The sequence below is a fragment of the Schistocerca gregaria genome, chromosome 8 (genome assembly GCF_023897955.1).
Source record: "Schistocerca gregaria isolate iqSchGreg1 chromosome 8, iqSchGreg1.2, whole genome shotgun sequence".
In the NCBI taxonomy this organism is placed as follows: Eukaryota; Metazoa; Arthropoda; class Insecta; order Orthoptera; family Acrididae; genus Schistocerca; species Schistocerca gregaria.
The window spans coordinates 91,944,915-91,957,219 of NC_064927.1; the positions used below are offsets into that span (position 1 = coordinate 91,944,915).

The following is a 12,305-nucleotide window of genomic DNA, read 5'->3' on the forward strand; positions in this document are numbered from 1 at the left end:
CCCCTAAAGGCGGAAGAATCAACAATGATCAACGACATGAGGATGCAGAAGGCAATGGAAACCACTGCATTAAAGACACGTAACATGTATCCACAGGGCATGTGGCCTGTAGTTGAAGAAGTGTCATAATGATCTCTCCATTGGCAAAAGATTCCGGAATAGTCCCCCATTCGGATCTCTGGGAGGGGACTGCCAAAGGGGAGGTTACCATGAGAAAAAGATTGAATAATCAATGAAAGGATAATGTTCTACGAGTCAGGGTGTGGAATGTCAGAAGCTTGAATGTGGTAGGGAAACTAGAAAACCTGAAAAGGGAAATGCAAAAAAAAATGGAAAGGCTCAATCTAGATATAGTAGGGGTCAGTGAAGTGAAGTGGAAGGAAGACAAGGATTTCTGGTCAGATGATTATCGGGTAATATCAGCAGCAGCAGAAAATGGTATAACAGGTGTATGATTCGTTATGAATAGGAAGGTAGGGCAGAGGGTGTGTTACTGTGAACAGTTCAGTGACCAGGTTGTTATAATCAGAATCGACAGCAGACCAACACTGACAACGATAGTTCAGGTATTCATGCCAATGTCGCAAGCTAAAGATGAACAGATAGAGAAAGTGTATGAGGATATTGAAAGGGTAATGCAGTATGTAAAGGGGGACAAAAATCTAATTGTCATGGGCGACTGGAATGCAGTTGTAGGGGCAGGAGTAGAAGAAAAGGTTACAGGAGAATATGGGCTTGGGACAAAGAATGAAAGATGAGAAAGACTAATTGAGTTCTGTAACAAGTTTCAGCTAGTAATAGCGAATACTCTGTTCAAGAATCACAAGAGGAGGAGGTATACTTGGAAAAGGCTGGGAGATACGGGAAGATTTCAATTAGATTACATCATGGTCAGGCAGAGATTCCGAAATCAGATACTGGATTGTAAGGCGTACCCAAGAGCAGATATAGACTCAGATCACAATATAGTAGTGATGAAGAGTAGGCTGAAGTTCAAGACATTAGTCAGGAAGAATCAATACGCAAAGAAGTGGGATATGGAAGTCTAAGGAATGACGAGATACGTTTGAAGTTCTCTAACGCTATAGATACAGCAATAAGGAATAATGCAGTAGGTAACACAGTTGAAGAGGAATGGACGTCTCTAAAAAGGGCCATCACAGAAGTTGGGAAGGAAAACATAGGTACAAAGAAGGTAGCTGCGAAGAAACAATGGATAACAGAAAAAATTGATTGATGAAAGGAGGAAGTACAAACATGTTCCGGGAACATCAGGAATACAGAAATACAAGTCGCTGAGGAATGAAATAAATAGGAAGTGCAGGGAAGCTAAGACAAAATGGCTGCAGGGAAAATGTGAAGACATTGAAAAAGATATGATTGTCGGAAGGACAGACTCAGCATACAGGAAAGTCAAAACAACCTTTGGTGACATTAAAAGCAATGGTTGTAACATTAAGAGTGCAACGGGAATTCAACTGTTAAATGCAGAGGAGAGAGCAGATAGATGTAAAGAATACATTTAAAGCCTCTGTGAGGGTGAAGATTTGTCTGATGTTGTAGAAGAAGAAACAGGAGTCGATTTAGAAGAGATAAGGGGATCCAGTATTAGAATCGGAATTTAAAAGAGCTTTGGAGGACTTACGGTCAAATAAGGCAGAAGGGATAGATAACATTCCATCAGAATTCCTAAAATCATTAGGGGAAGTGGCAACAAAACGACTATTCAAATTGGTGTGTAGAATATATGAGTCTGGCGCCATACCATCTGACTTTCGGAAAAAGCATCATCCACACAATTCCGAAGACGGCGAGAGCTGACAAGTGCGAGAATTATCGCACAGTCAGCTTAACAGCTCATGCATCGAAGCTGCTTACAAGAATAATATACAGAAGAACGGAAAAGAAAATCGAGAATGCGCTAGGTGGTGATCAGTTTGGCTTTAGGAAAAGTAAAGGCACGAGAGAGGCAATTCTGACATTAAGGCTAATAATGGAAGCAAGGCTAAAGAAAAATCAAGACACGTTCATAGGATTTGTCGACCTGGAAAAAGCGTTCGAGAATATAAAATGGTGCAAGCTCTTGAAGATTCTGAAAAAAGTAGGGGTAAGCTATAGGGAGAGATGGGTCGTATACAATATGTACAACAACAAAGAGGGAATAATAAGAGTGGACGATCAGGAACGAAATGCTCATATTAAGAAGGATGTAAGACAAGGCTGTAGCCTTTCACCCCTACACTTCAATCTGTACATCAAGGAAGCAATGATGGAAATAAAAGAAAGGTTCAGGAGTGGAATTAAAATACAAGGTGAAAGGATATCAATGATACGATTCGCTGATGACATTGCTATCCTGAGTGAAAGTGAAGAAGAATTAAATGATGTGCTGAATGGAATGAACAGTCTAATGAGTACACAGTATGGTTTGAGAGTAAATCAGAGAAAGACGAAGGTAATGAGAAGTAGTAGAAATGAGAACAACAAGAAACTTAACATCAGGATTGATGGTCTCGAAGTCAAGGAAGTTAAGGAATTCTGCTACCTAGCCAGTAAAATAACCAATGACGGACGGAGCAAGGAAGACATCAAAAGCAGACTTGCTATGGCAAAAAAGGCATTTCTGGCCAAGAGAAGTCGACTAATATCAAATACCGTCCTTAATTTGATGAAGAAATTTCTGAGTATGTATGTCTGGAGTACAGCATTGTATGGTAGTGAAACATGGACTGTAGGAAAACCGGAACAGAAGAGAATCGAAGCATTTGAGATGTGGTGCTATAGACAAATGTTGAAAATTAGGTGGACTGATAAGGTAAGGAATGAGGTGGTTCTACGCAGGATCGGAGAGGAAAGGAATATGTGGAAGTCACTGATAAGGAGAAGGGACAGGATGATAGGACATCTGCTAAGACATGAGGGAATGACTTCTATGGTACTAGAGGGAGCTGTAGAGGGTAAAAAGTGTAGAGGAAAACAGAGATTGGAATATGTCAAGCAAATAATTGAGGACGTAGGTTGCAAGTGCTACTCTGAGATGAAGAGGTTAGGACAGGAAAGGAATTCATGGCGGGCCGCATCAAACCAGTCAGTAGACTGATGACAAAAAAATAAGTTATTACTGGCAATACGCATTGGTCAAAAATAGATTTCTTCAGCTCAACCAACATCTTAGATTTCAAAATTGAAGAGTGCCTCCCATAAGCTTGGCAGCCCAATTTAATTTGCTGTAATATTTCTGGTTTTAAATCCCATTCATTTTTATCAGTTGACTCAGATAGATATATTCTGTGACTCTTTGGATTTGTGCACTTCCAACTGATATACTTCTCTCAGGTGTCCATTCATTGATCATTATCAATGTTCATTTTTAGTCCAACTTCAGAGCACACTAATGCAAGTTCATTAAATAATACTTGAAGTTCTTCTGTGTCATTTCCAAATAGGATAATATTATCTGCAAACCTCAAGTTGTTCAGTCTTTTACCCGCGAACTTGAATTCCCTTTCTTACCCAATTGAAATTAGACATGGCTTTTTCTAAGACTGCTGAAAATAGTTGCTTTACACCCTTTTCAATGGGAAATTCATCAGCATCTTTGGCAACACTCACAAAGGCTACGGAGGTTCTGTAAATGTTATTTAGGATTTTGATATAGCCCTGTGCTACTCTTTGTTCTTTTAGAGCTGCAAACATAGCTGGGTGGCTGATCAAATCAAAGGCCTTTTCAGAGTGTATAAAAGCAAGGCAAAAGGAGTAGATGGTTCTCATTTGTTCTACTAATTATTTCCCGTAGCGTAAAGATACGATCAGCTGTGCTAAATCCTGATCAGAAACTGGCTATGGAGAGTAAGCTGATAGAGTGTTAGTTCTTTATATCTTTGGTACTACCTTCCTTACGTATTAGAATTATTTTGGCTTTATTCCAGTCTCTTGGTAATGTTCCACAGAGCAAACAACCTGAAAATATCTTAGCTGAATGCTTTATGGATGCCTCATCTATCAGTTTTAGAACATCGAATGGGAGGTCATCACTTCCTGGAGCAGTCCTTTTTTTCATATTGTGTATTGCACATTTGACTTCTGATGAGAATATTTCTGGAATTTGGGCAGCAGAAACATCCAATTCATCAAGGATCAAGGTATCATCATTGATTTTACTGTATAGGTTAGTATAGAAACTTTCAATATATTAAAGTATTTTTTTCTTGTCTGTTATTCAGCCTCTATCTGTGTCTAATGCTATTAGCTGATTCCTTCCGATCATAAGCATTCACTTAGCTTTCTTTAGACTAGATTTATTCTTGAGACTGGAGCGTGTCTTCTTCATACTTCTTGATGTCGTCTTTCATGCTCTTTCTCAGAGCTTTGCACAGCTCTGCATATTCTATCTTTGTCTGTATCAACTTCCATTCTTCTTTTCTTGTCCATCAACCCTGTCGTTTTATTTGTGAGTTTCTTGGGTTGATTTTGGGATTTATATAAGCCATCCACTTCTATAGCTGTCGTGATTAGTACCTTTGACACTTCTTCTGCTTCACAGTCTTTTAATTTTCTCTGAATTCTTTCTTGAAATTCCTGTTTCCATTCTTCAAGATTTTTTACATTTAAAATTGTACTGCTTCGTTTAACTAGTTTTAATCTTTCATATTTTGTATTAAATTCAAATCCTGCTCTTACCAGTCGGTAACCAGTGCTTGTCTTGAACTTGTTTAACACAGTGAGATCTGGGATGTTTTGAGAATGAAGTCTATCTTGTTTTTCACTTCAAAGTTAGGACTCCAAGTCCATTTGCGACTTGGGTGCTTCTTGGAAAACGTATTCATAATAGATGTTTTCATGTGTTCTGTAAATTGTGCCAATCTCTCACCTCCATCATTTCTTTCGTTTATTCTATACTTGTCAACAACTGAATCACCTTCTTTGTATGTTCCAACTTTGTCATTAAAGCCTCCAATGATTAATTTATAAAAATAATCTCTGCCTTTCTCAAAGGTTTCCTTCAGACATTTGTAGAAAAATTTTCTCTCTTCGTCTGAGTAAGTAGATGTAGGTGCATGTGCTTGAACTATTTGGATCTTATACCTGTCTCATATTCTTAGGACGAAGCATGCAATTCTGCTTGAAGTTTCTTCTAATACTGTTATCTTGTCGACAACGGTTTTTGTTACTAAAAATCCAACTCCATTTAATTTTGCATTTGGTTCAACCCAGTAATTATAAGAGATCCCCTGAATTCATGTGAGGGCTTCTCTTTTTTCACAAAAAATTATATATAATTTAAATAAAATATGTATGTGCAAGGATGTGCTGTTCAATTTGCTCCTGCAGTTGGATTTAGCAGAAAACAGGAAAGATGTTTCTATGGTTTATTGGCTTAGAATACTGCTACAGAATCTGAATCATTTGAAACTTCATAATCCTACCAGTTCACAGATTAAAACCATGAATACCATCATTGAAGCTACTGTCCACACAGATCCAGCAGCTGGTGTGATCTCTCTCACACTATATATACCAATCGAATTACCCATTTGTTTGAAGTGATTTCAGTTACCAATCAAGGTTTCCTTTGCAACACCAACATACATAGTGAGAGATGGTGGGGAAGGACATGGGAATGAAAGGGGGGGGGGGGGGGTTGACGGACAGGGACAGGTGTGTGAGGAGGTGAACGACAGAGAGGGAGGAGGAGGTGATTAACAAAGAAAGGGGGAGGAGGAGATGGATAGTTCCAGGGGGAAAGGATATTAGAATTTACAACCAACCCTCATACATACTTTGCAATAGCAAAGCAATGCGGGGTTCATTAGTATCTGATATTTATGGAAGTCACAGTCTATCCTAACTGCTTTACAACTGCCGATAACATTGCATCCCCAGTTCTCTCTGGAAAGGTGATCTTTGTATTAGAGGGCCTGTGACTGAATCTGATTTTGCTAGTTTGTAATAGCCCTCGAGATCTGTTAAGCGTTTAGGCTGCTTCCCAAATCTGTGCTGTAGCTGAAAAACTCTGGGCTTGTTTCTCACTCACAGGCATTCTGATTGATTCATAACCTTTCTGCAGGTGATACCACCATACTCGTGAACAAATATGACAAACTGTTGACCAGAAAAGCAGCCACAATGTCACGGAAACACTATGGTATGTCCTTTACTTTAATTATGTCACACAAAACATTCACTGTGTATACACTGGTCAGCCAGGACCTACATAATAGCCGTTACATCCACCTTCGGCGCGGATAACGGCGTTGTGACGTGGAAGCAATCGGGCCTCGGTGGGTCGCTGGAGGGAGATGGCACTGTATCTGCACACACGACTTACGTAATTACCATAAATTTGAGAGAGGGGGTCAGTGATCTCTAATGCCACATTCAGTCAAATCCCAAGTATGTTCAATCGGGTTCAGATCTGGCAAGTAGAGGGGCCACCGTGCGAATTGAAACTCGACACTGAGTTCCTCAAACCACTAAATCGCGCTCCAGGACTTGTGACACAGTGCATTATATTGATGAAAAATGCCAGTGCTGTTGGGAAATTTGATCATCACGAAGGGGTGTATATGGTCTGCAACAAGTATACGGTAGTCCTCGGCCGTAACATAGCCTTGCGCGAGCTCCACTGGACCCATCGATGCCCACGTGAATATCCCCCAGAGCCTAATGGAGCAGCCACCAACTCATCTCTATCGTGCAGTACAGGTGTCGAGGAACTTTTCTCCCAGAAGTCGACGGATTCGTGCCCTCCCATTGGCACGATGAAGAAACTGTCAGGATTCGTCAAATCATGCAATGCTCTGCCACTGTGCAAACGTCCAATGCCAATGGTCACACGCCCATTTTAGCCATATTTGCCATTGTGATTGTGGTAACGTTGGCATGTGCACTTGTTGTCAGCTGTGAAGGCCCACTATTAGAAACGTTCAGTGCACTTTGCATTCGGACACACTTGTACTCTGCCCAGCATTAAAGTTTGATATCAGTTCTGCCGAGGTTCGCCACCTGCCGTGTTTTACCAATCTGCCCATCCTACAAAGTCCGACATCTGCAACGAACGGTGGCTTCGCAACCCCACAGTATCCGGATGCTGTTTCATTACGGTTTTGCCCCACGTCGAAGCACTCGTCGAACACGTGACAAGTTGTGCAGTTTACGAAATGTTTGTGCTGAGCTTCCGGGCCGTGACAATCTGCCATCAGTCGGGCTGAGATAGATCACGCACCTTGCTGTTCTTTTTGCACAGCACATTCACTGATACTACATGCACCGTGCGTGTGCCTGACTGGCAGCCACTCCTCACCAGGTGATGCTGCTGTTGCCTGGACGGGGTTATATCGATAGTCGGTGATCGTAATGTTCTGGCTGATCAGTGTACAATTAGATGGTTTTTATTTGCAGCACAAGAAATAAATTCACAGATCTGGTATTAATCAATAATTAACATCTATAGAAAAATGAAACACAAAGGAAGTTTCTTGACTTGAGTGAATGCTCAAATAAGTGAGTTCCAAATGTACCAGTCAAAGGCTGTGGGTGCGTCTTGGAGCTGCTGCTGACCTGGCTACTGGTGTGACCCTCTAATGAGCTGCTAGTAAGCTGTCTGGTTTGAATTATCGCCTTACACTGACTTGAGTGCTGCTGGCGTGATTTATATTTTGCGAGTAGGTGTCGGTACGTGTAGCCGTAGCACCCTCTGAATACTCAGTGCGTTGAAAACCTGGTCCATTATAGTTCATAAGACTATCTTTAATAGCTTGGGAAAGATATATTACAAGGCAATTGTTAAAATAAGAGTTCCTGCTATGTGCTACACACACACACACACACACACACACACACACACACACACACACACACACACACGCACGCACACACGCACAATATAAATTGAAGAAGAACTTTAACTGTTTACAATTAGTAATCTATTTAAGTAATAATCGCTATGTTTATTTGATATATGGCTTTCTCACATTTCTCAGTGTGAGCACTTTATCTTTCAGGTATATTATGCGGCAATTATTTGAAGCTTTGCAGTATGTACATGGTAAAAATATAGTTCACAGAGATTTGAAGCCAGAAAACATTTTACTGGATGACAACTTTAATATTAAATTGACAGACTTTGGTTTTGCAAGGGTTGTAAAACCAGGTGAAAAGTTATTTGGTAAGTAAGGAATGCAGATTTTGTGTTTTATTATTATTATTATTATTATTATTATTGCTGCTGCTGCTGCTGCTGCTGCTACTACTACTGCTGTTACTACTATGTATCAAATTGTAATAAGAGCTTAATTGACACACAAATTGTTCTTTTAGTAAAGAGGGAACTTGTATCCATGATCAGGCAGTCAGTTTATTGTTTTTCCCTACTGAAAATATAAAGATCTGATTTTGTTTTGTTTCACTTAATATGGAATGCTGCTCATGTAGAAAGAGATATGGCATTAGAAAATAGTACATGTTCTGAATAATAAATAAAGGAGGTCACATAAAAATTTCTTTTTGGAGTTAATGGCATATACATCTACATCTATACGATTATTCTGCAATTAACAATTAAGTGCCTGCAGAGGGATGGAAAAGGGAGAATGTAGTCTTAGTTATCATCTAACAAAACACTAAATGGAAGTGAGTTTTATGCTAGACATGCTACATGACAGGAACAAACATCAGAAATCCACACATCTAGATTCAGGTAGCAGTTCATAAATGAAAGAGTGAAAGAAAGAAAAAATATGAAAAAAGAACACTGCTCCCTTAATTGTTATTCCAGGAATATACTAAATAAATCTATTTAAGTTTCTGATAACTTACACATTGTGAAATGTAATATCTGCATTATGCTAATAGATTTAGCTCCCAAGTGAGCGGTAATGTGATTAGTTTTAAAAAAAAGGAAAGGTAATTTTTTTCTGTTTCTAATTTAATCATTTCAGACATATATCATTGTCATACATTAGGAAGTTAGTATGGAGCACCAATGCTGTTTATCTGAGATCTTTTTACTGCTCATATGGAAAACATAAAAGCTGAAAATCTCAAAAAAGACAGAAAATTGAAGATTTGCTGCTGCAGGAAATTAATTCTATGAGCAATGTGCAGCACGTGCCAGTTGGAAACTTCACAATGGGAGCCTTACCTGTTCAGATCAGAATCTATAATTAAAAAGTCCATTTTCTATACAGATTGCAGTCTTTAATTGAAATTTCACCCATGCTAAACTTTTAAGAAATGAACAGCAGGGTGAATGTACTCGCAGTAATTTTGTTGAAAAGATCAAAGTTCTTCTGTAGTATTCTACGTTTCATACAGTCGGTGTTTTTACTGGTTAGATTTTGATGCTATAAAAATACTGAGTGCAATGTTCCAAATTTTTATGCTCTTTGAGGATGGAATCTCTGCAGTTAATACAGGAGTTCATAAATAGATTGCAATCTAAAAAAATAGTGGCCATAATACTCAGCAACTCTCAGAATAAAATGGGAAAGCAATATGTAATCAGATATTCTGTTTTGCTCATTTACCCTCAGACAAGAATATTAAGTAATATGATAAGAATTGGTTGGTGTGTGTTAAACAAATGTTTGTAAGCCAGTTTAATAGCACAAGGTAAAACATACATCATGTTATATAATTCCTCTGCTGTCAGCAGAGTATGATTAGTTGGTAGAGTTGACACAGTGTTGTGAACAGTATTTTTTAATTGAGAAGTGATATCTTGTACAACATGATTGTTAAGGAAATTTCGATTTTTTCAAGTGTCAAAAACATGTTGAGTAGACATTTATTCACACTGAATGAATACCTATATTGAAATCTGGTATTTTATTTATGCAACCACAAATTCTGTTTCCAATACTGGTTGAAAGTAGTGTTTTTGATTCACAAAACAGCAACTAATTCATCCTTGAAATATTCACAAATGTTTGCAATTAAAAATAAAGATGTAAGTATTATTATATCAGTTCCATAGTTTCATAAAATGTAATACAGAAGAAAGGGAGTAGAAGGTGTATTTTTTGTAGTTCGCCTCAATCCATTGTAGGGTATGTGGCAGAATATTTTTTAATTCATTTATAAATGGAGATGACATCACTGCTTCAGTAGTGAAGTAGCAGAGACTTGGTAGGAGTAATTTATTTAGCCTTGCCTCCAATTGCATATACCGTTGACTGTGAGGCGCTCTTGTGGTACAGACCTGTGTGGTACGCCAGGCTACCTGGCGCCAGAGGTGCTAAAGTGCAACATGTTCGAGACTGCAGAGGGTTACTCGTACGACGTGGACATGTAAGTTGTGTCTGCATTGTTCCTGAATGTAACATTTTGTTTGCTTCACTTGCTTCCATTTCAATCTTTATAAACTGCCATTTGGTACATTGAAGTCTTCTATATCTGTCCTTCCTGTCTTTTAACATCATTTAATGTACTTATTAGTTTGCAAAGTGCAGTGCTGTGTTTTTACATTACCGTATATTTCCCACATTCTCTTTGTATAAACCTAGTTGCTCTGCTGCTATTACAAACAGTTTGATGCATTCAGATTGTAATTTTGCTTTGTTTTGCAAGTTTATCCAGTTGCTTGCATACCAATTAATTCTTAGAAGTTGAACTAATGTGTATTTTTGTTCTCTCTTCAACTTTGTATTGTGGATACATTTTTCCCTTTCTTGCTCTATTGCCCAGTTGTAACATTGGATCACAGTATCTCTAGGTGTGCACATTTACGTTTCTGAAGCTAATTAAATTTCCATTAGTTCTGACAGCATGTGTTGATGTTGGATTGCATTTAATGTTATGTCGGTTTTATTTTAATGCAAACTGTCAGATAATCTTTGCCTTACTACATTAAGTCTCTTATTTGTGTGTGTATGTGTACTGAACCAGAAGAAAACTGGATATGCAGTTTCAGAATGCTGAAGTATCATATCTATTGCTGTGTCCTGCTACTTTTACCACAAAGTACTGTAACATAGTAATTAAAACTTCCGGGCTAAGAGGCCGTGGTCCAATAGTAGAAATACTTCTCCGTGACGTTTCGTTGCCAGCTGCGGGCAACATCATCTGAGGTGAGTCTACGACTGGCTGCTAGGCCGTGGAGGTCCTGTTTAATTATTAAGACGTCCAAGAAATTAATCTGCCCATTACTCTCTGTCTCCATAGTGAATTGTATTTTTGAATTGATGCTATTCAAATGCTTCAAAAAATGGTTCAGTTCTTCTTCACCATGATTCCATATGACAAAAGTGTCGTCCACATAGCGATACCACTTCAAAGGCCTTTTTCTGGCTGACTGCAGTGCTTGCTGTTCAAAAACACCACAATAATTTAAACAGGAAAGAAGAAGGCTTGAAGTTAGATAAGATATGGCGATCAACTTTGCACCAAAGATGTGACAATTGATTACCTTCGTTCGAGAGTAATGACGCCAGCCAGAGAGAGTTTTACTGTTGACAACACGTGACGAGTGGTGGCGCCCTCTATGCGCTCTATATAAACAGGACCTCCATGACCTAGCAGCCAGTCGTAGACTCACCTCAGATGATGTTCCCCTTAGCTGGCAACGAAACATCAGGGAGAAGTATTTCTACTATTGGACCACGGCCTCTTAGCCCGGAAGTTTTAATTACTGAAGACGCCGGCCGTGAAAGCCTACATGCTATGATTACAGTAACATAGTTCCAGTATTGGAACAATAAACATAAGTGAGAGAAAGCAACCACTCCCTTATAGCCATGTGATCCACCAGTGTCCTGTCCCCCCCCCCCCCCCACCAATCAGGCTGGTTGGTGTTGAGAGAGAGGAAACAAGGCAACTGATGGGAGACAGGGGAAGGAGGGTTAAGATGTGCAATGTAGAACCAGGAGGAGGAGGAGGTAAGGAAGGTAATGGTAGGCAGAATAGATGGTTCTCTGTGGCTGTAACAGTAGTTCTGGGAAATAAAAAATAACGCGCACAAATCAGAGTGTGGGGGGGGGGGGGAGGGGGGAGGGTTGGAGTAATTGCAATGTTTGAGCATGGGATGGATGATATTGAACATGTAATATATGCTGCAGGAAAAGTTCTTACCTATACAGTTCACAGTAACAGGTTAATTGAGAAGGGGAGGGGGTGGGAGGTATTGAGAGGTATCCATATGGCACTAATACTGAAGCAGCCATTGATGTGCTGTGCCGTGATGTGCTGCAATGTCAACAACTAGATGCTAGAGCTTTCACAGGAAATGCCCCGGCTGAACCACAGTAGAAGGTGCTAGATGAATATGTAGAATAGGTTTTGCACCATGATTGTCTAGTAGGAGAGAC

The 12,305-nt window shown here is 39.3% G+C and overlaps 1 protein-coding gene across 13 annotated transcripts in view; it reads left to right on the forward strand.

The window, feature by feature from the left end:
* The window catches only part of LOC126284114 (phosphorylase b kinase gamma catalytic chain, skeletal muscle/heart isoform), a 143,693-nt gene that overhangs the window by 50,900 nt on the left and 80,488 nt on the right, over positions 1–12,305 (forward strand). For 5 of the 13 annotated variants that reach the window (XM_049982786.1, XM_049982787.1, XM_049982782.1 and 2 more), the window contains 2 exons: positions 8,004–8,167; positions 10,200–10,290. In XM_049982786.1, coding sequence (XP_049838743.1) covers positions 8,004–8,167; positions 10,200–10,290 — 255 coding nt within the window. Of the gene's footprint in view, positions 1–4,006; positions 4,169–8,003; positions 8,168–10,199; positions 10,291–12,305 lie in introns of all 13 variants that reach the window. The other 8 variants (XM_049982784.1, XM_049982789.1, XM_049982790.1 and 5 more) reach the window with 3 other exon arrangements.